The sequence below is a fragment of the Mizuhopecten yessoensis genome, unplaced genomic scaffold (assembly GCF_002113885.1).
Source record: "Mizuhopecten yessoensis strain PY_sf001 unplaced genomic scaffold, ASM211388v2 scaffold11101, whole genome shotgun sequence".
In the NCBI taxonomy this organism is placed as follows: Eukaryota; Metazoa; Mollusca; class Bivalvia; order Pectinida; family Pectinidae; genus Mizuhopecten; species Mizuhopecten yessoensis.
In genome coordinates, this window is record NW_018408880.1 from 2028220 (window position 1) to 2052973 (window position 24754).

General features: G+C 36.2%; 2 protein-coding genes across 4 annotated transcripts in view; one reads left to right on the forward strand and one right to left on the reverse strand.

Annotated features, from left to right (window-relative positions):
• LOC110465782 (E3 ubiquitin-protein ligase UBR5-like) overlaps positions 1-10276 on the reverse strand; it is a 50467-nt gene extending 40191 nt beyond the window's left edge. For all 3 annotated transcript variants that reach the window (XM_021521860.1, XM_021521859.1, XM_021521861.1), the window contains exons 1-10: positions 10103-10276; positions 8685-8811; positions 7641-7714; positions 7005-7130; positions 6017-6194; positions 4246-4305; positions 2810-3044; positions 2225-2442; positions 1295-1417; positions 494-762 (exon numbers count right to left, since the gene is read on the reverse strand). In XM_021521860.1, coding sequence (XP_021377535.1) covers positions 494-762; positions 1295-1417; positions 2225-2442; positions 2810-3044; positions 4246-4305; positions 6017-6194; positions 7005-7130; positions 7641-7714; positions 8685-8811; positions 10103-10164 — 1472 coding nt within the window. In that variant the 5' untranslated portion in view covers positions 10165-10276. The remainder of the gene's footprint in view (positions 1-493; positions 763-1294; positions 1418-2224; positions 2443-2809; positions 3045-4245; positions 4306-6016; positions 6195-7004; positions 7131-7640; positions 7715-8684; positions 8812-10102) is intronic.
• A 4462-nt stretch (positions 10277-14738) lies between these two features.
• On the forward strand, positions 14739-22012 carry LOC110465766 (translin-like). Its single transcript, XM_021521840.1, has 6 exons — positions 14739-14887; positions 15468-15561; positions 17028-17124; positions 18698-18813; positions 19911-19990; positions 20688-22012. Exons 1-6 carry the CDS (start codon positions 14810-14812, stop codon positions 20913-20915), a joined length of 693 nt encoding a protein of 230 aa, XP_021377515.1. The 5' UTR covers positions 14739-14809; the 3' UTR covers positions 20916-22012.
• The last annotated feature ends 2742 nt before the right edge of the window (positions 22013-24754 follow it).

Genomic DNA, 24754 nt, shown 5'->3' on the forward strand with positions numbered 1-24754 from the left:
ACGCTATATAACCACAGCTAATCAAGTGTTGTTCAGTTACAAGTACTGTATAACAAGCGACTGATCGTACATTTTTTCCGTCCATCAACCAATGATCTGACTACATTTTCTTCATAAAATATTTCCAGACTTCTGAGAGAAAAAGACCATAAAAACACACTTAATAATGACTTTTCTATGTATCACTGCTGTGGTTTTTTTTTAAACAACCAGATGTTCAAGAAACGACAAGAGAAAATGACTACTGTGGACAGTACAAAATACACCTGCCAACTTTGTGGGAGTCAGATTTTGTGCATATAAAATTACCAGAATGTTAAAAGAATATAAAGTACAAGAACTTCAATTTCTTCAGGCAGTGTCAGAGGCAACTTATGAGCCAACTACTGGTCATCAATCAGTATTTCTGATAGCCATGACAACTAAAACTGGCACCATTCAGAGCCCTGCACTGCCTTACCAACCCCTACAGAAGTCCGGTGAGAACTCTTACCACCAGTAGAGGGCACCACTTTCCAGTCTGGCACACGTGTAGAGTGAACATGTATGTAGCGAGACAATCTTGTCTGTGGTGAATTCTGGGAACGTCTGAGCAACATGCTCCAGTTTAGATGCAACAGTGTTCAACGTCTCGTCAACCCAGGTGGCGACTTTATCCGACTCGGTGAACACCGATGCACGTACATTACATGCTGACAGACCAACGATCTTCTCATTGACTAAGCACAGAGATACGGCCTTCGGATGTTTCAGACTGGGGTTCTATAAAATCAGAAAAGTTCAGGAATAATAGTACATTACATTAAACATACGAAATACATCACATTCAAATTAAAAATTTGACTTTCAATTGGTAAAGTGTAGTTACTAATCAAAGTTTTAAAACATACATTAAACTTTTGTTTTTCCTATTCCTTTTCTACTTAAATCGAAATATTTGTTTGAGTGGTTTCACGTCCACTTCACTAGAGTAGTTCGGTTATCCACCAGACAATCTTAAATTAAATGTAATTTGTCATTAGATATATATGCTCCTTCACACAGTAGTAGTGTTTCAGGGTATCTTGTACCTTCGCTTGTTGAAACGGGAACTTTATTCCTCAACGCAATACTATACTAGCAGTTTCCTTCAAAGATATAACTAACTTGAACGTATTTCCAAAAAGTCAGTCGTTCAATGTATAGAAGAACAGCATTTTACATTTAATATATAACCTCTTTTTTTTCATTGCTTCATAAATATCAAATCGAAATCAACATTCTTACAGATTCTGATATTTTCAAGAAACCTTACATCAAGATTTTTATATGGCTCAGGGTCATTCCACCTCCAGCTATACAGCTGTCCGTTAGTTCCTACGGCGACCAGCTCAGAATGCATGGCGGCAATGTGGGAGAATTTTGGACTGTTTCCTTCCTGTTGAAGACAGTTGTAAATAATGACATAAGAAACATACGGCAAATGTTATTCGTACCAAATTGTGTATGTATTATTAACTTTTACCATTAAATTCTTTTCTCTCTCCCTCTCTCTCCTTCTCTCTCTCTCTCTCTAAACTTATACTACTGATTTTACTCTTATATAAGTATAGTAGGTTTGATGTACACAACAGATGTATACTATTATTTATGGTTCTAAAGTAAGAGAGTGATGTGTGTATTAACCTGTGTAATGGATAGGTGTCTGAGAGTTTGTTATGGTGTGTTGTGTGGTGGATGGTGTGTGTGTGTGTGTGTGTGTGTGGGTGTGTAAAAGATGAATTATATAGATACAGCTAGGTATGAGGCATATGAGTGTCAATATGTGTAGACAGCTGACCGCATACAAGTCTTATGTGTATGCATGTGTGTTTACATATTGTACATATTCATGTATGTACAATTAAATAGCTACTATCGAACATGTATACAGTGCAGTAACATGTATAAGTGTCCACAATGTAGATATATCAGTGCTCAAATGATCATGTACACATTGTGATATGTGTTGGTGAACAGTGATACATATACTATGCTAGGCTTGGAAGTTTGAATTATTATTCTTAGCGCATATCATCTAGGGGTAGGAGAATGAGGAAATGTTTTAATAAATAAATATGCAGAATATGATGGTTGCAATTACAAAAAAAAAAAAAAATGATGCCGTACAGCAAATATGTAAGGTTTTTCAAAGTAAACTATATTTTCACCAGTGAAATGTGATGTACACAACCCTACACAATACCTTTTCAGTCCAAAACTGGAGCTCCTCCCCCAAAGCCACGGGACTCTGGCCAGTCATTGTCTGCTTCTTCAGATTCTCCGCCTCCATGTTCTCTGCCTTGTCTCGATCTAGTGCCTTCAGGGCCTCGTCACGTAGTGTGGTGTCTAGCCGCCGACGGTCACGGATACGGAATATTGACTCCCTCTCTCGGTCACGGTCTAAATCTCTCTCTCGGTCTCCTACAATATCAAAAGTGATAAGTCATGTTATCCCATATGTATTTTCTTTTAAAAACAAAGGATCTTCATCTCTATCATTCTAAAGGGTGATGTGGGTGCTTTAACCACCTTTTCTATAAAATATTGTTTCATATCTTATTTTTTTCTCCATAAAATATTTTACAGTTATTTTGGTTACCTTGCATCTTTTCAAACATTTTCCAAGGTCTTATTTTTCTTTTTGTTTCAACTTCCTTGTTAACATGTTGCTTAACCTTTATAATGATGAAATAGAGTTAGTTTAAAGAGGTTTTACAGCAAATTAACAAATCATTAACAAACATTTTAAATTGATACAACAAAAAGTCCGTAGATTATAGGATCTTACCTAGCCTAGATCTGGTGCCAGAGCCCCTGGTACGGAGAGTGGAGTAGCCAAACACATCCTCATTATACATGGTGTCGGCATCAATGATCACGCTAGGATGGTCAGCGTGTATCCCCGAGTCGAGGAGTGAGATAAGATCGTCAGGCATGTAAGAGTCTTGGCTATCGTCATCGTCTGCTTCGCCCTCGTCATCACGACTCAGTAGGTTGTTCACTGCCAGATTCACATCCAAATTCTACAACACACAACAGCATTGAGTAACTGATATTCACATCCAAATTCTACAACACACAATAGCATTGAGTAACTGATATTCACATCCAAATTCTACAACACACAATAGCATTGAGTAACTGATATTCACATCCAAATTCTACAACACACAATAGCATTGAGTAACTGATATTCACATCCAAATTCTACAACACACAATAGCATTGAGTAACTGATATTCACATCCAAATTCTACAACACACAATAGCATTGAGTAACTGATATTCACATCCAAATTCTACAACACACAATAGCATTGAGTAACTGATATTCACATCCAAATTCTACAACACACAATAGCATTGAGTAACTGATATTCACATCCAAATTCTACAACACACAATAGCATTGAGTAACTGATATTCACATCCAAATTCTACAACACACAATAGCATTGAGCAACTGATATTCATTAATATAACATCTTAGCCAATTCTGGAGAGATCTTAAAACCAGTTAAACATTGTTTACAACTTTTCTACTCATATTCCATACAAATTGTAATATTTGACATCTTGTTTCCCTCTTTACCATTTGAAATAGTGTAAATACCTAACTTTTCTTGAATAAATTCTTTACTTTCCAAATGAAATTTTAATAGATGACCAGTGAATTTCCAAATCAAATTGCATCTCAACAATTTTTTACATAATGTAAGGTTATATTTCAACATTTTCCCTGTAATTTGATATAAACAGGCTACTGTTTTAAAATCGTAGCTGTAAAATTCTGTTCTGTTAACAATGTACAATTATCATAAATTCTTCAGTGATATTGTTTTATCATAAATCAAAATATATTTTGTTAAAGAACACAGGAAGACACTACAAAAATATAACCCTTTCACCACTGTAGACCATAATGGACTTTACCAGATCAATGCATAGTAGAGGCTACTAAAGTTACTTAGGGATGAAAGGGTTAATTTAAATTGTTAGTTTGGAATATGCTAATATTCAAATATCTAATGTTACAGAAACGCCTAATTTATGCACTTTCATCACTTATTGCTACACAAGATTTTTTAACAAAGTAGCTATCAAAATATTGAATAGTTATGAAATGTATCGTTTTAACACTGTTTACCTCTTTAGCTAACTCAAACAGATTTACAAGGAAGCAAGATTCACAATCACAGAGAAAACTGTTAATAAAATACTCACTGTTCTCTGTAATTCTCTGATTATTAAATTTCTTGACTTTCCTTGTAAGACAACTTGACACTGTACAAGAGAAAGGTATAATAGAAACTAAATACACGGTAAACACTATGCTAGAAATTTAGCAAGGATACTTGAAACACTGCAGAGCATTCCATGTGTCCTTTACGGCCTTATCACAACAAAAATCAAGTCTTAAAAGCAATACATGTCTCGTATCACAAAATATTGTTTTATCTTCATAGCAATAGACCTTATCTACCAGGACACATTGTCGAGTCTTAAAAGCAATACATGTCTCTTATCATAAAATATTGTCTTATCTTCATAGCTGTAGACCTTATCTACCAGGACACATTGCCTAGTCTTAAAAGCAATACATGTCTCTATCATAAAATATTGTCTTATCTTCATAGCTGTAGACCTTATCTACCAGGACACATTGCCTAGTCTTAAAAGCAATACATGTCTCATATCACAAAATATTGTGTTATCATAATAGAAATAGACCTTATCTACCAGGACACATTGTCGAGTCTTAAAAGCAATACATGTCTCTATCATAAAATATTGTCTTATCTTCATAGCTGTAGACCTTATCTACCAGGACACATTGTCGAGTCTTAAAAGCAATACATGTCTCTTATCATAAAATATTGTGTTATCATAATAGCAATGGACCTTATCTACCAGGACACATTGTCGAGTCTTAAAAGCAATACATGTCTCTTATCATAAAATATTGTGTTATCATAATAGCAATAAACCTTATCTACCAGGACACATTGTCGAGTCTTAAAAGCAATACATGTCTCTATCATAATATATTGTCTTATCTTCATAGCAATAGACCTTATCTCCCAGGACACATTGTCTAGTCTTAAAAGCACTACATGTCTCTTATCATAAAATATTGTGTTATCATAATAGCAATGGACCTTATCTACCAGGACACATTGTCGAGTCTTAAAAGCAATACATGTCTCTTATCACAACATATTGTGTTATCATAATAGCAATAGATCTTATCTACCAGGACACATTGTCTAGGCTTAAAAGCAATGCATGTCTCATATCACAAAATATTGTGTTATCATAATAGAAATAGACCTTATCTACCAGGACACATTGCCTAGTCTTAAAAGCAATACATGTCTCATATCACAAAATATTGTGTTATCATAATAGAAATAGACCTTATCTACCAGGACACAGTGTCTAGTCTTAAAAGCAATACATGGCTCTTATCATAAAATATTGTCTTATCTTCATAGCTGTAGACCTTATCTACCAGGACACATTGTCGAGTCTTAAAAGCAATACATGTCTCTTATCACAAAATACTGTTTTATCATAATAGCAATAGACCTTATCTAGCAGGACACATTGTCTAGTCTTAAAAACAATGCATGTCTCATATCACAAAATATTGTGTTATCATAATAGAAATAGACCTTATCTACCAGGACACAGTGTCTAGTCTTAAAAGCAATACATGTCTCTTATCACAAAATATTGTCTTATCTTTGAAGCAATAAACATTATCTACCATGACACATTGTCTAGCGATATGTCTCCTCACATAACATATTGTAGTCTCCAGAGCAATATGTCCTCTAACGTGACACATCTAGTCTTTGAAACATTTTATGTCCCCTGATCCCTGGACAAACTTTTCAAAACATATGCTCTCTAGAACAAATTTGAACCAACAATACTACCGCTTTCTATAACAGAAAGTTTCAGGAACACTTTAATGTAAAGAGAAACTTGCCTGACTAATAAGATCTTCTGGGACCACAGAGGCAGGGACCAAGGGTCGTGTTCCTACTATTACCCCTGACCTCCGACCTCTGCTCACATGGACTGCTCTCTGCATGCGACTGTAGGCCTGTTGGTTGTTATTGCGTGATGCTGCCCCACCAGCTGTAGTTACTGCAGTGCCCCATCGTCTGTACAGGTGTAACATTAGGAAATGATTATAAACATTCAACTAATTCACATTTGGTAATAAACCCTTTCACAACTGTAGACCATAATGGACTCATCCTGATCAATGTATGGTAGAGTCTACTAAAGTTACCTAGGGGTGAAAGGGTAAACCCAATACAGGTTGTATTGGTTTCTATCGTAACAGATCAAATCAACAAACTTTTGAGAGGTGTGTGTGCACTGTGTGCAAGGGGAATAAATAAAGTGGTCCAATGTAGAATTCTGCAGGTGGTGGTTTTTGTATAAAGATACTTTTAGGCGAGTTATGAACATTATTTTCCAAATGCCGACGAGTCCAATTACAGACATAGTGGGTTCTCAAAATGTGAAAAAGCTCGGACCTGTCAACAAGACATAATTGTTTACATTATTCAACAACAAAATCCCCTTAAGGTTTTTCATCATGATATATTCAACAACAGCAACCTAACCTATTCTTTACCTTACAATAAATAATCTACTGACACAACTTTACTTTATGATAATGCAAAAATATCAAGTGACTATCAATATACTCCATATTAGGAATTATGTATTCAAAATTTGATACAATTGAAGTGCTTACAGTCTTCAAGTGAAAGTGTCAAGAAATTCATCAAAATTTATTTTTAATGTCATAAATTCTTTCAAATTACTCGAAACAATGAGGCAAATGATGCTGAAGAGCATTGGATATTGTGGTTTATCAAAGATCAATGATCAAAATAAAACAAAATTTATTTGAGAGTAAATGAGAATATTTAACCGATTCCAAGACTTCCGATTCCTACCCAGCAGTCTGTTCAGCGTTGGACCCGAGGACATCCGAGACCAGCACCATGGGACTGTCCACAACATGTGTTCCTGCTCTAGGTACAGATGTCCTCTCACGTTCGGGACGACTGACCTTTGCGACCCTGAAAACCAAAACATGGTAATGAATTTCGTCAGCAAGGACAACATTTTTACAATTCTTGCTAGTGCCGAATTTATTGAAAGAGAAACCAGATGTTTTGCTTGGGGAATCTAGCTTCTACACCAAGGAAGAGGTTCTTTATCTGGCATTAAAGTTACGGAAAAAGAATACTAAAGAATTAAGTAGGTCGGAATCTAATAATCCTTCAGAAAAAGAAAAGGGTATTCAAGTTATTCCAATTCTAGCTAAAATGCATAAAGCAAGTTTTCCTGTACTTAATTATACCAGAAAGGCCAGTTCCATAAATTTTCATGTGATCTAAGCTCATCTTTACACTTTTCAAAACATTTGATAGTTACAATAACGTGTTTGCTGTTGATAACATTTTTTTGCTATTTCGGGCGAGGGGTATAATTGGATAAAGAGAAATGTGATCATTGCAGTGACACAATCACTGTTAAACATCAGTGCAAACATCCATATCTTGGTACAATATTGAGCTGATGCTTACGGTTTATTTTCAGACTTGTTGAGGTCCAATCTGTCATTGACAACAGCAAATGAAATACGGCAAATTCTTCCATCCTGATTAAAAAAAATTCAATACATCGTGTATCAATCAACTACAGCCGAAAATTTAGCTCTGGTGATAGATGATGTTATGTCCTGTTTTTCAAATTATAATTAATGATGTACGTGTGATTTCCAAGTGTGATAAAATCCTTATTTGTCCTTTTTTATAAACAATTGTGATACAATGTACATGCATCAAGTTACAAGGGTAAAGAATTTGTGAAAACTATAAAATTGATTCTTATATCCCCATATTGATATATGAAACTCAGTTATATAATAAGTTGCATTTTCAAGATAGTGTATTTGAGAGAGAAAAAAATTTAGTTGGAGATTCTTATATCAATGTTGTAATAAGAAAATTTTAGATTGTATTTTCAATTGTATTCTACCACTGAAACAATATGATTATATATATGATTCACTAAGAAATAGAGCCATGGCAATGAATCACAAACAGAGGGGGATAATAATGTATGCCCCCTTCCATCATCTTCAATATCCAGGTGTTACGCTCACTTACGCTCTCTGCATCCCTGGAATATGTAACAGCAAAATTGAAGACTCATTGTACATGTGAGCCACCTTGTGGCGAGACTAGAAGACTAGTTTGATCCTTTGGTGTTCATCAAAAGAAACTCGGTCACTATAATCAGGCGTTTCTCCTCTGTAATCGTCAATAGAAAGGGATAAGCCTAGTGATTGGTCAGGTTTTTATTTTAACCCGAGATCAATCAAATAGCGAGCCGCACGCCTTCAATTTTGCTAAAACATATTCCATGGGTGCAGAGGGTGTAAGTGAGTGTAGACGTATTCCCTTGAGTATCGAGGATGCCCTTCCATCATTCTCCAAAAAATGGCAGGGGCATTAAAAGAAACTCCCCAAAGCTAGCTTTCTTTTTCATAATTAACTAAGTATTATTAGGTAGACCAAAAAACTAGTCATTCAATGTGGAACCTCTATTTCTACTGCAATGTTTACCTCAAGTAGTAGTGCTATGTAGTTTGGTCCTACAACACACTGAACCACTGTGAGATTTCTGATGGCAGAAAATGCCAGTGGACTTGAGAACCCATGGTGGCTTATCTTCTCTGCTACTTCTCGCAATCTACAAAAGAAAAAATAGACTTTAAGACTTATAGTCTGAAAAAATTGTCTTTTTTTTAACAAAGCATAATGAAACAGGACTATTAATGAAATGGTCATATCTAAATCTGTGGTAATTACTTTTACCAGCAGTGACTTCTTATACGTATAAATGTGAATGTATATCGCCAGTCATAACAACAGATGAGTGTATACAATCACTGCTTTGATAAGGATTACCACAATTTCACTGGTTATCAGCTTTTCAAATCTCTAATGGTTGTGTAACAGAACTAGACTGGGTCGATCGACGGCCACCAGGTCACTCAATTGGTTTGAACCCCTGTCTGACCGCACAATGTTCTGCTCCCGTTACATTTGGTACCCAACGAAATATACCCACAGAAGGTTGTATAGGATCTTGTGTGTCTTTGGAGTCAAGGACTGTTAAAGGAGGGAGGAATGTAGAGGAACTAGGCCGAGTTGATTGTCGGTGACCAGGTAGCTCAATTGGTTAAGCGTCCTTCTAGAGTTTAGATGGTGACCCGGGTTTGAACTATGGTCTGGCCGTACATTTTTCTGCTCCTGTTACAGTTGTTTATTCATTCCCAAACGAAACTACAGCCCTATTTAACTGTTTGAGAGTTTGCAATCAATATCAATTACATCTGATGCTCCGGCCCAACCAAACAGATATTTGTAATTTTGTTTACATAGAGCTTAAATACATTCAGCCATTATTGATCTAATATTGAAAGCTAAACACGAATCTCAGGGAATAGGGAAAGACTTATTCAAAATGGACCATAAACAGTCAAAAGATTAATTTGTTAAAGATGAAAAGAAAGGAGTATATGGTAGTGTTTTCTGTTGAACATTTAAAGGAAACACATAAAAGAACAAAGATGTACCCTTAAATTATATGCAAACCTTAGAATATTCAAGGCAAATCTTAACTTAATACATTTTTAATTGTTTGGTTACCTAGATTTCTTCTTAAATACGTGGAAACTCCTCATTTATGTCTATAACTAAACAAATTTTATTATTTCTCTACAAACTCCATTTTGAATTTTTATGTTGGCACTTGACCTCATCCACTTTATTATAATTTTGTGAATAACTGTTTCTAGCGATATTAAATATAGCCAAATCAATTCTGGATTTAGCCACCAGACGACCAACATATCCCAAAATGAGTTTCTGTCGTCTATCGTTTTATTTTCGACGACAGACAAACGTTTTTACCCAGACAGATTACTGACAAAATTATACAAAGAATCGCCATTGAAACGCCTGGGTTTGCATCATACCTGTCATTGAGCTGGTCGTCAGTGCCTGGTAATGGATGCACTACGCAATGTACAGAAGTCATCTTTACAAAACGGCTGAATGTGAAGTCCTAAAATTGTCTGGAAATATGATAATTAAGTGATATAAAATTAATGTTCCCGACGCAACACCAACATGTGCGCCATCTTGCCGTCTTCCGATGGCGAAGACCATTCTGATTGGCCTACTATTGCTGAAACAGATACGATCGAAACGTTCCGAATGGAAGCAACATGTGCTTTGAGTTCAATCCTGATAAATTTTATGATAAAAAATAATAAACTACTGAATTACAATGTCACAGGCTGATCCTAATTCAAATATAATGATATCAGAGCCATATAAGATATATATGTAAAATATCAAAAGGTAATCAAAAACTTGCCAAATATCTTATTTAATATTTTAACTCATGTAATATATACGTTCTTTTAAGTTTCTTATTTTTCTGGGGCTACCACCTTATTTACGTTCTGTATTAATTAATACATCCCTACACTGTTGTGATAGTGTAATCCTCAAATGGACAATGAATCAATTAAAATAATGAAGGAGGTATGTTGTTGCCTACCCTATTGTGTAAGAGGTATATAGTTTGGATCAACACTCATTATATTGGGGAGACCGGACAATTTTGGCCCATTTTAATTAAAGTCGTTCTAGACACCATGACAAACGTTAAAATTTATGAGTATATTTACCATTTGGAAGAGATTCTGATTCTTTATTTCCTAGTGTTTTCAACACATAGTAGAGAAGACGTTACAGCTAGAATATACAGTATTTACAAAACAATACAATGACCAAAGAGAAAACCATGCTACATGCCTTTCATGAAATGATAACAAAAGGAAAAACACGTCCGTCTTTCTGTCGAACGATTGGATGTCCGAACGTGCCCCACATTGGGCAAGTTCGGACAGGCAGCCTGGGGTTAGTTAGGCCCACGTTAGATCAGCATAATTATGACGTCATAAAGCATGCAACGTCAGATTTAATTTCCCTGCCAATTTTATGATTTTCCATATGTTGAATATGGGCCGAATCTGACCCAAATCGATATTTTGATTAATTATTATATTGCTGCAATATGAACATTAATGTTGGGTTTTTTGTATACCAATAAATGTGATTGTCAATCACGTGAAGCTGTCAGTAGCGGAACTGGATTCGCGTCCGTCTAGAGTTCGGAAGGTCCCGGGTTCGAACCCCGGTCTGGCCGTGCATTTTTCCTCTCCTGTTACACACGTATCGCACAAATAAGTTCTAGCAACTCAGTTTACTGAAGGTTGACAAAACTAGAAAGAAGTTAGGTCATGATTTTCTCTCTACCCTCCTTAATGTAGTAACTTTCTCATTTTTAGTAAGACTGCAGCACAAAGTAAGAAGCGCAATACACGTGTAAGACATGCTATTCGAAAATTATATGTGATTTTACCTTTCTAAGGTGCAGGACGAACAAAATCAAGATGTGTATTTTTTAAGAAAACAGGTAACGGCATGACTTTGGCAGTAGTAATGCAAATTAAATCCTTTCAAACTTGTTAGTAATGATTGTACGATCTTGTGTTTACGCAAAATAAGCATTTTGTTAAGTCTTTATCGTGAAACGCTTGTATTATAGCCATGATCTTAAATTCGTCCGTTTAAAAATAGTCTATTCTAAGACACGGGATTCCGATAGAGCTACCTGTATACAAATACCTGAGGACGCGTCATAACAGTGCACGGTTGGACGCGCGCACTAGCGGGTCATAACTTTGGGATAATGGGCATAGCAACCCGCCATAGCTCTTTAAACAGTTTCTTTATTTGCTTTTGTTTTGAGGCAATGCACATACATTTTGTTTTCTTGACATTTATCATCATTTATTTTCAATACAATACAACATGTAGGGGCAAGTCATTTATAAAAATTAAAAACATAACAGGACCAAGAATAGATCCTTGAGGCACACCATGTGTAATTGTACGACCTTCTGACATATGACCTGCAAGAGATACTACTTGAGTCCTGTTGTATAGATAAGATTTAAACCATGACAATGAATTCTGTTCGATTCCATACAGAGCCATTTTTCTAAGTAAAACATCAAGGTCTACCAAATCAAACGCCTTTTTAAAATCTAAAAGTACGACTCCTGTATTAAGACCATCATCTATGTTCTTTGCCCAGGTTTACTCTTGCCATCTTCCAATGTGTTGGAAATTTACCAGACCGGATACTAAGGTTTATAATATAGGTAAATGACTGTGCTATTTCAGCATGAACAATGTAGTAGCTTTATGCTCGTCCAAACCTTTCAAAATCATAATAACAAAATCATGAGACACATTGGGAATGACAAAGTTGATATTATCATTCAGTTTATCACATATATTCCACCATTTCAACTTCTGGAAAGAGGCCGTAACATGTTCAAGTTGAGGCGTCAGTTTACCAGCAATCTCAGTGAAATATTAATTGAACTGGCTTGTCATTCTACTTTTTTTTCAAACACATGTTCATCTCTTATCGCTAACATATTTGGAGATGGCAAGCTTTGATTTGGACGTGACTTGTTTTAGGCGAGAGGAAAAACTTCAAAATGCCACTGAACCAATTGAGTTCATATCCCTATGAACGCAGCTTCTTCTTGTAATGTTTATAAGGGGAACTTGCACTGGAAATGTAAATATTATGAATTGACTGGCTTTCGGTGCATGGCCAGTTGGTGTTCACCTTGAACTGATTTTGCAGTGCCATTTTGTTCTTTGACTTCCCAAGTAATGCAGTAGTGATATTGGATTTCAATGAATAACTTACCATATCTTAAAAATAATTCCATGAAAAAAGAAAATATGGTAAAAGAAAAAATGTTCGATTAATCTCTTTTAATTAAGTTGTCTAATTTCGTTTCAGTGGCGCAATAATTGACTTCTGTTAAATTAAATGAAATTTGGGTAAATGGGCAAATCGCTACTCATTTTGACACTTATAAAGCGCTGAAATTATGCTGGTCCGATGTTCTTTGTGAAACTCTAGAAGGATCATCGTATCATTGTATCCTCGATCTCCAGGGGTTACGCTCAAGTACGCTCTCTGCACCCCTGGAATATGTCGTAGCAAAATTGAAGACACAAAGATAACCGTTTGATTGGTCTCAGGTAAAACATCCTGACCAATCGCTAGGCTGATACCTGTCCCACGACTTCAAAGTCAGTCGATTTTTACCGTTACGCGACCGTGAGATTATTTTGATGTTAATCAAAGTATCTAACTAGTCTCCTTGTCTTATCAACAAGGTGGTGTACACTGAGCCTTCAATTTTGTTATGACATATTCCAGGGATGCAGAGAGAGAGAGAGAGAGAGAGAGAGAGAGAGAGAAAATGAGCGTAACCCCTGGATATCGAGGATGCCTGACTGTGGCGCCACAATAATCCCATCTTCGATATCCACTTTCGCTCTCTGCATTCCTGAAATATGTCATAGCAAAAACGAAGGCCCAGTGTGCGCCACCCTGCGGATGAAACGAGGAGTCTAGTTTTGTCGTTTGATGTACACCAAAACAATATCGCGGTCGGGTAACGGTAGAATTGACTGGTAGTTTGGTGTCGCTTCAGAGTAATCTTCAAATGACAGGTATCAGCCTAGCGGTTGATCAGATTTTTTTTATCAAATAGCTAGCCACATGCCTTCGATTTTGCCTTGAGAAATTCCAGGGTGCAGAGAGCGATAGTAAGCGTAACCCCTTGAGTATCGAGGATGCCACTCCCAACACCATTACCACCATCAAACTGACCAAAAGGATCACAGAATACAGAATTATATGGGATCACCTTATCTCAGCTTGCTTTATTATTATTATTTTTTTACCAGAAAATGTATGCTGATTTAATACAGAAGACATTTCTATTTTACAACAATTAAACAACTTTTTGCAATTTATATTGCGCGCACATGGTCTTATGTGGGAGGAAACTGGAGTACCCACAGAAACCCCCATGGTTGGGCTTCTTATGACGACCCATAAGATTTTGGAATCGAACCCGGTCCGACCTTCCTGGTGAAAGGCAAGTCACCAAACCACTCCATTCACTTTCGTTTTCTGTATCTGCGTATGACTTTTGCCCTTTAATTAATTCGTTAGATGATTTTTTTATCGGGACAAGTTTTGTGTGTGCGGTTGTTTTGGCTTGATCGAGTTGAAATATGTTCTTCATTGTTTCTACCAATACATCACGGGCCGGGGTGTTAGGGGACTGAACTGGGTAAGTGATTTCAAGTGCCACACACAAAAAACAGATAGTTATTTCGCACAGCATCTCCTGTTACAAGATATATCTACAATATTTTGACGTAACTCAGTTCAAAATAACTGACTATAACATATAACGCGTTAACATTTATCTCCTTTTATTAAAATTCTTTTTATGGGACCCCCCGTTAAAAGTTTTTAAAACGTGAAATTCGATTATTTCGGAGTAGGCACAACAATACTTACAAAACTATGTCAATTTAGTTATGCCAACAAATATCGAGTTTTTATTTCAATTACATTTTTAATACTTACAATGTGTATTATAATTCCGGATTTTGTTATCCGTCCACCAAATCATGCACTATTTTATCGAAGGGCGGTAACTCTAAACTAAAAATTAGTTTTTGTCCAGACACACATGTGAGACGATTTGTTTAGATTTACCATGGCAAGCGATTCGTCGATGTCAACCATTTTTACCGACTTTCAGAAATATTTAGACGATGAACAAGAAATCCGAGAGGTAATAACATAAGTCTTAATTAAGTTACAATAAGCCTAAGAGGGCAGTAACATAACAATGGTTATTGAAATGCTTGCTTCAGGCCTCAGCTCAGGGTTTAGTTTATCAGTAATTAAACACTGATAATATAAACACGTGGTCAATTAGTAGACGACTGGAGACACATGCGAGATTGACAAGTTAAGTCCAAACAAAATGATTGTTTAGTTTAGTTTGTGGGTTCTTTTTCTCTAAACCATTTTATCAAGACATTAATTCAGACTTTAACAGAGGATATTTAAATTTATTGAAAACTAAAAAAAGACAACATGTTTTAAGCCTCATCAAAACATTCAAATATTGTTTTATCTGCAATCGTTTTGAAAGATGGTAAAAACTTAAAAAGTGATTGAGGTATCTTGCTTGTATTTGCAGCATAGTTGCAGAAAAAATATTTCCGAAAATTATTCAGAATTTGTATGGTTTTAACAGTTGACTGGTTTCTGTGTACCATACTATTCAGGCATAGTTGTGCGCTGCAAGATTTGGATTTGAAATTTTATCCTGGAAATGAATTCCACAAATGTTCGATTCATTTCAGCGAATCCGAGTCCTGGTGCGTGACTTAGAGCAGACGACACGAGAGATCCATACTCAACTTCAGCTTGTACATCAGCAGGGCGGCATCAAACAAGGTGACTATGACTTACGTTTAAAGACACTAAGTGAGATTAATACGCTGCTGCAATTAGGTCCCCATTCTCGATACTCCAGGGGTTATACTCACTTTCACTCTCTGCACCCCTGGAATTCCGTCTTTTCGTGTTACAGAGGTATCTGCTCTTGTGAGCAGGTATTGATTGCTACCTCATTAGTTTGTGTGAGAAAATTATGTCGTTTTCTCATAAATTTATGATGTTACTCACACAAACAAATGACGTAACAATCAATACTCACAAGAGCAGATAACTCTGCAATACGAAAAGACAGAATATGTCATAGCATGTCTTCCACCTTTTGAATAAAACAAGAACACTAGTTTGATCCTTTGATATACATCAAAAGAATCTGTCAGTCGTGCAACAGTAAAATTAACTAGCTTTTAAGTCGAGTGTCCTCTGTAATCTTCAAAGGGCAGACATTAGCCTTAGTGATTGGTCAGGTTTTTTTTAAGATCAATCAAATACTAGTCGTGTGTCTTCGATTTTGCTATGGGGTGCAGAGAGCGAAAGTGAGTGTAACCCCTGGAGATCGAAGATGTCATGTCCAATAATTATACCATGGAAAAGCTAACTTGCCAGAAAGGCATTATCTTCCCCACTTATTGTTTGACTGGTTTACAACTCTCATAAGAAACACATACATATGTTCATGTTGATTTTTTTTTTATATCAACTTTTCCTCAAAGGATTGCAAAACCATGAAATTTAAGCTCAGTGAAGATCTCACAGTATATGTGATAAATCTCTTCTGTTAGTATTGATTTTTTATATTGTTCATTTATATTTTATTTACTTCTAATAAATGATCATGCTTGTGCTCAAATTGATGAACTTGTGATCAGAATTGCTATACATTTTCATAAATCATAATGCTTCTAAGCTGCTGAGGCTGATGGCCAAAGGTCAAGGTAGAATGGGTAACTTTTTTTTCACAAAAAGGATATGTTTTTTTAAAGAGTTTTAGTTTCGCACTACGACTAGACAAACAACAGGAAATAGGCTCACTAGAAAAACATTTTTTTAAAGGGTTTAATAGGATATTAGTGGACGCAGGCATTGCTGCCTCTTTATCCACAACAATTTAATTGTAATTCAATGTGGTAAACGTATAATAAGCCTATATAAGAGGCCCAGAGGACCTGTATCGCTCACCTGTTTCTTTTTTGATTTGATATACATTGTGGTAAACATAAAAAAGCCTATATATAAGACACTGTTAAGACATACTGTTAAGACATACTTTAACTCAAGATCTTTCCAGAATTTGTCCAAGTTTTTCTCAAAGTCAAATACGTTATGAGATGAAACATCTTGTTGGAGACTATTCCAGATATCAATTATTCTTAGAGTAATTTACAGCATTGTTAAGATAGAAAACATATTAGTAGATGATTTCCTCTAAGTTCTCTTGTTAACGTGCTGGTTATATGTTTCTATAGTACAGGATCACTGCAAGAAGGCCGAAGCTTCGTTTGCTACACTGAGGGAACAGTACAGAAAGCTGGCCGAGGTTGTTCCGTCAGGGCAGTACTATAGGTAATGTCTGTTTGACACCATGCTTTTACTGCTGTTGACTTGCTGTTTATAGCTAGTAACATCTCCTAAAACAAATCTTACACATGAGACTCATATCTTAACACAATACCTTCCTGTATGTCAAGGGTACCCGTACCACTGCCAAAAACTGGAACTAAGTATTGGAAACTCTTTTTCTCAACATGATTATAGCTTTGCAGGCTTTTCAGTAACTTCTATTTGAACAGACTAAATGACATTTTTTAACTGGCCAACTTTTGTAAAATTACATATGAGATATGCAAGAAAAAGGTGAAACCCTGCTTTGATAAACAATTCCTGAAACGAAACCAATACCTTGCAGGACTTTATTGAGAAATAATATAAATGAAATAAACAAAATATTAGCAAAAACAATGTTCCGAGTGTAAAAATTCAGCAGGGGCTAGATTAGGATTCGAACCCTGTACGTCATATTTCTGTACGATTACTCTAAATGATTGACCTACCAGATCAGTGGAAGCCTGCTGGCCCAACTGTGTCCAAATGGAAGTTAAGGGGAGGTAACTGTATATAGGAACAGAGTGCAGTGGGACAGGCATCCTTAAGTCAGATATAGCAATGAGCATTATTAAGTCTCAACTACAGATGGGGGAAAGAATATTTAGACTAGTAATGATGATAGCCATTTTCAATTCTATTTAAATAAAAGCATTTAAGGTAAAGGGTACCACTGCATCAGTTATGATCATAAAGAAGAGTTCCACTCCAGAGCTGTTTTAACGACTTAGAGTATTCTCCCTTAAATTAAGATTATGAAACAAGAGTTAATTCCCTTGTCAAATTATTCATATCTCATTTTGATTCTGTGCATATATACTTCCTGATTAGGCCAAATAAAAATGTACCTGTGTTTCCCGTTTCCCGACCGATCCTATTTTTTCATGCCGACCCTAATACATTTAATTGGTTTCTCACAGTCACTGTTATGCATTTACTAGCTGTTTAATTGTTTTATGTGTGCATATAATTCACTATGAGTTTTAGTAGCCTTGGCTCGTGGTCAGTGTCAGAGTTTTATTTGAAGATAGTGGCTAAGTAGCCGTAGATAATTGTGGTTATGGTTTGGATCTGTAGATTAGTGTGACCATCTGTAGTCTACGAGGCGGAGTCCAGTCTCTGATACCAGGGCCCATATCCATGAAACTATTTATTTTCATGCTGAAGCATGGATTTAGTGCTCAGGCCCAACTAATCATAACTCACTTTAAATCATGTTACATAGCCAACATCAAAAGTAAACATTGAAAACAGTATTCAGCTTCAAGGTTCTTCAAACTTAAACATCACAGAGAAAATATGTAATGTGTGAATGATTTATCAGCAGAACAAGAAAATGGACTTGAGCCCAAAATCTGAGTTTGAGCATGGGAGTGGTTTCATGAATACGGGGCCACGATTGAACACGGGACCTCCACACTCTAAACAATGGCTCCAGCCAACTCAGCTCCCTGGTTACCAGCGATCACCCTGTCTAGTTCCATCATACAATGCAAACATTGAGTGTTTAAAAAAACAAGTATTTACTTTCCAGGTTCCATGACCATTGGAAGTTTTCTATGCAACGATGCTGTTTCTTATCGGCATTCATTACCTACCTTCAAACAGAAAAGCTTGTGACAAGGGAGGAAACTGCGGCAAAACTAGGAGGTAAGCAATTAGGGTTTCAAATATGTAAAGAATTGAGAATTGTTTTGTTTTTGAAACAATGAGTAAACAATACTGGATTTTTAACTTATCCTTATCAAGTTTTCATATACCGGGGTATATATATAAAAAAATAATTTTATGGTACATGTTAAGCTAAAACTGTAGTGTAAAATTACTTCTATCGCATACACAAGTCCAACATTCTTGCAAATTTTTTAACTACCTATCAAAGTTTTATTAGGCCGACGTCATAGTAGGTCTGCAAGGTCGCAGACGCATTTATAATGTTAGCCTAACATAGGTCTGACATACAAAGTTGACTGTTTAACAGAAACAAAGTTGCGATGCTTTGCCAGCATGTGTACAACAGTTGAAACACAATGGGTGATGTCATTGTTGCTTTGACGGACCTGCATTTCAGTATCAATCATTTGAAAAGTAGAGTTTACAAAATTGGTACAATGTCGGGCTGACCACAAGAAGTTTAAGCAAAGTATTAATTCACAAAATGTGTTGAACAAAGTTAAATAAGTATTGGGACAAGCACAGTTCTATATTTTACAATTTTGCAGTGCAATACCAGTAGTTCTGTGTTTTATTGAAATCTGTCGGTTTTATGGCGTTGGTGCCATTGTTGGACAAACACATTGTTTTCTTTAACCCTTTCACCACTGTAGACCATAATAGACTCATCCCTATCAATACATGGGAAGGTCTACTAAAGTTACTTAGGGGTGAAAGGGTTAATGACATTGCCTACTGTCTGCTGTTCACTATAAACTCCCAATTTTTTCCCCCTTAAAACATTCCATTGAAGTAGCCTAACAACCACTTTTAATTTCCGTTGTCAGGCCACCGTTTGATCAAAGGTTGGACCAACGTTTTAACAGTGTCTGATCGTTTGCCGAGTTGGCTTTACAGAGTTTTAAAATTTGAACGTCTGACTGTCAATGGATTGTAAAATCCGAATTTTGTTGGAATAAATCTATGTATGTATGGGTTTAAAACATTTCCAGAATATTTTGTATGGAAGGGAGATAACTCTTGTGTTCATAAAAATGTAAACATTTCTTTATCATGCCTTTTATTGTGTACAGTTGAGCTCTCCAGGGACAACGGATTTCACATGGACCTGGATGACTTCTTGATAGGCGTTCTTCAGGTGGCTAGTGAACTGGTTAGTTTTATTAGGATGTTATTCAAAGACCATTTTAACATTTACATGCTTCTAGAACTGGCATTCTCAAATAGCCCGAATATCCTCTTGCCCTGGTTTGAATTCTCCAACACCGTTTGGTATCAGAAATCTACTATGACACAACACATAACTCACATATATTGATAAATAGTTTATTTATTGATTCAAATCCAATCTTATTATCATCAACATCTGCTGAATTCTGCCAGTTGAGTCCACGGTTATCAATCATTTAAAATTTCCCACTTGACAGCCTCTTTTTGTTGATTAGTCACTTCCCGATACCAAACGGTGTCGGAGAATTTCACGTTTTCATATGGTAGTGCGCTCTGGCCCTACACCAGACATCTATCTGTCAAAATGTCCAAGTCTGGTGTCAGGGCCAGAGGAAACAGAGGGTTATTCTTGAAAAAATCTAGAGAGGGAGGTTAATAACATTTTGTTTAAGAATTGCATGATTATCATTGTTGAAAAATAACATAGAATTAAATACGATTGTCCTAAGTTGACAGGTAGGTGCCATGTCCCAGAATGAGCTAGAAAGTTTATTACTGGTATGGCTATGGAGAATTTTGGAATCATTGTCATTTTCTCAAATTGCTAAGCACATAAGAAACTCATTGAGTAAAATAAGTATGTATTAAATTTTGAAAATATTTTGTTTTTCTGTTTCCAGTCACGATTAGCTGTTAATGCAGTGACAGCTAGTGATTATTCTCGACCTTTGCGGATTGCAAAATTTGTAGCTGAATTAGATGCTGGTTATAGACTGTTAAATCTAAAGAATGATGCTTTACGAAAACGCTTCGACGGACTGAAATATGACCTGAAGAAGGTAGAGGAGGTTGTATACGATCTCACCATAAGAGGTCTCAAGCCTACAGAGGACCCACCGAAGGAATGAAGGGGCATAACTCTTGTTTGCTTGGACTTTAATACAATTGTTAGAACTTCGGTAATTGTCCTGTATGATGTTACAGTGAGAGAAACTGTAAATTGGCTTCTGTGTACAACGCAATTCAGATATTAAAACCAACTTTTGAGTCTATGATTTTATGGAGAGTGGACCAACAATATGTGAATATTTTTGGGGGTGAAGTATGAGACAAATAGCACAGAAACTTGGTCACAGCATCTGAGTATTGTTTTTCCACGTCTAGTAATTTCATTTGAACTTAAAGGGATCAGAATCCCCTTCAAAGTTGATTATACAAACAGTGCATATGGCCGCTGGAGTTTGTGTCACCGTTTCTGTCACTTCAAGCTGTAGATCAGAGCAAGAGATTCTGCTGTTTACCGTCAGATGTGGTATTAAGTAATCATAACTTGCTGTTTTTTGCATTTATTTTGGTGCATTTTGATATTGTAAAATCCTGCTAACTTGAACACATGGCCCAATTTGTTCAAAGGTTGGTTGACTTGAACCAGTTGTTCCTTAACAAAAATTCTAACTGTTGCCACAAAAAACAAGGGGTTTTCAAAGAAAACCTAATCCTCAAAGTACATCAATATAAACTTTCTCAACAAATCCACTGACGAAATAGCGGATATTCTTAATTTTGTTGTATTCATTTTTTGAAACTTTCCCTAACCACTGGGTAACTCTAGACCAAGCTTTGTGCATTTACCATGGCCTGGGTTCAAGGTCAGTTGTTTCGGGAAAACATGGTACATGTATTAGATGAATTCAACAGTGGTCCGATATCACCACATATAGATCTGTATAACCGGGAGGAACAGTGTTATGCAGCCTTATGCTGTTAGGGATGAATTACGCAAGAAATTGAAAGAAAAGAGAAGATTCACATTCACTACATTTAATATGATATAAAACTGTTTAACAGTTAATACATGGTTGTCACTTACATACATCTCAGAAACTCACCAATATAACAAGTGCTTTATGAGGCTCAAGGATGGGAAATTGTAATGTGATGGTTCAGTTTTGTATCGTTAAATTTTGTATTGAAGTATTGCAATAAAACCTCAATTGATCATTTATTACACGAAATCTGTTGTTATTTCGTATGTTTTATTATTTTTGACAAGTTTAGTATTTTAACACAATCTGTATAACCTTAACCCTTTCACCACTGTAGACCATAATGGACTCCTCCAGATCAATGAATGGTAGAGTCTACTAAAGTTACATAGGGGTGAAAGGGTTAAAGATCCTTGTACCACTGTCAAAAACTGTAACAACACAATTGATTTTTTTTTCCGGTTTTTATAAATCATATCTGAAAAGAAAACCATAACTTGGGGGACTTTAATGAAAAAATAATCAAGATGATATAAAATATAATCAGGTGTTCTGGGCACAGAAATTCAGCAAGGCTAGACGAGTGGAGAACTAGTTGAGCACTAGACTTACCATTTTTAGCTCACCTGGCCCGAAGGGCCAAGTGAGCTTATGGCATGGTGCGGCGTCCGTCGTCCGTCCGTCCGTCCGTCCGTCCGTCGTCAACATTTTACTTTAAACAACTTCTTCTCAGTAACCATAAGGCCTAGGGTGATGATATTTGGCCAGAAGCATGCTGGGATGAAGGGCTACCAAGTTTGTTCAAATAAATGACCTTGACTTATATTCAAGGTCACAGGGGTCAAATATGTTTAAAACCTTTCAACAACTTCTTCTGAATAACCGATAGGCCTAGGGTGATGATATTTAACCAGAAGCATGCTGGGATGAAGGGCTACTAAGTTTGTTCAAATAAATGACCTTGATTTACATTCAAGGTCACATGGGTCAAATATGTTTAGAACATTTAAACAAATTCTTCTGAATAACCAATAGGCCTAGGGTGCTTAAATTTGGCCAGTAACATGCTGGGATGAAGGGCTACCAAGTTTGTGTAAATAGATGACCTTGATTTATATTCAAGGTCACAGGGTTCAAATATGTTAAAAACCTTTAAACAACTTCTTCTGAATAACCAAGAGGCCCAGGGTGCCTAAATTTGGCCAGTAACATGCTGGGATATAGGGCTACCAAGTTTGTTCAAATAAATGACCTTGGTTTACATTCAAGGTCACAGGGGTCAAATATGTTTAAAACATTTAAAGAACTTCTTCTGAATAACCAATAGGCCTAGGGTGATGATATTTGGCCAGTAACATGCTGGAATGAAGGGCTACCAATTTTGTCCAAATACATGACCTTGACTTATATTCTAGGTCACAGGGGTCAAATATGTTTAAAACCTTTCAACAACTTCTTCTGAATAACCGATAGGCCTAGGGTGATGATATTTAACCAGAAGCATGCTGGGATGAAGGGCTACTAAGTTTGTTCAAATAAATGACCTTGATTTACATTCAAGGTCACATGGGTCAAATATGTTTAGAACATTTAAACAAATTCTTCTGAATAACCAATAGGCCTAGGGTGCTTAAATTTGGCCAGTAACATGCTGGGATATAGGGCTACCAAGTTTGTTCAAATAAATGCCCTTGACTTATATTCAAGGTCACAGGGGTCAAATATGTTTAAAACATTTAAACAACTTCTTCTGAATAACCAATAGGCCTAAGGTGGTGATATTTGGCCAGGAGCATGCTCGGATGAAGGGCTACCAAGTTTGTTCAAATACATGACCTTGACCTATATTCTAGGTCACAGGGGTCAAATATGTTTAAAACCTTTCAATAACTTCTTCTGAATAACCGATAGGCCAAGGGTGATGATATTTGGCCAGAAGCATGCTGGGATGAAGGGATACCAAGTTTGTTCAAATAAATGACCTTGGTTTACATTCAAGGTCACAGGGGTCAAATATGTTCAAAACATTTAAACAACTTCTTCTGAATAACCAATAGGCCTTGGGTGCATAAATTTGGCCAGTAACATGCTGGGATATAGGGCTACCAAATTTGTTCAAATAAATGACCTTGGTTTACATTCAAGGTCACAGGGGTCAAATATGTTTAAAACATTTAAACAACTTCTTCTGAATAACCAATAGGCCTAAGGTGGTGATATTTGGCCAGGAGCATGCTCGGATGAAGGGCTACCAAGTTTGTTCAAATGAATGACCTTGACCAACTTTCAAGGTAACAGGTGTCAAATGTCTTAAAATCTTCAAACAACTTCTTCTCAATAACCAAAAGGCCCAGGGTACTGATATTTGGCCTGTAGCAATCAGGGCTACCAAATGTGTTCAAATGAATGACCTTGACCCACTTTCAACCTAATGTCATTGTTTGACATTCAAGGTCACACTGATATTCTGCCTGTAGCTGTATTTTAGTCCACTTTTAAGTTTACAAGTGTGAGATTAATACCAGGTGAGCGATGCAGGCCCATTGGGCCTCTTGTTATTGGTTTAAGCTAATGAACCATTTGGTCAATGGAAGTGTCTGGGGCCAACTGTGCTACGGTTATATGAAATTAAAGGGAGGTAACTGTCTATAAAAAAAACCCAGATCAGTGGAACAGGGATCCTTAAGTAAAGAGTAACCATCAAGATTGGATAAATTAATATCATTATCACTTATGAAATTTTCAGTCATTTTTGAAATATTTCATAACAGTGATTCATGATAAATGCATTTGACCCAAGTTCTCTTTCAAAGAATTCCAGTTCTTCCAAAATTTAATTATTTGAAATTAACAAGAGGTCCACCTGGATATGTTAGCAAAATTGAGGTTGAAATAGCCAGATGTTGCTGGTAGTGTACATGTATTACATGGTTAGTCAGGGGTTATATTTATATACAATTGGACAAAATCCTGTCATTCTC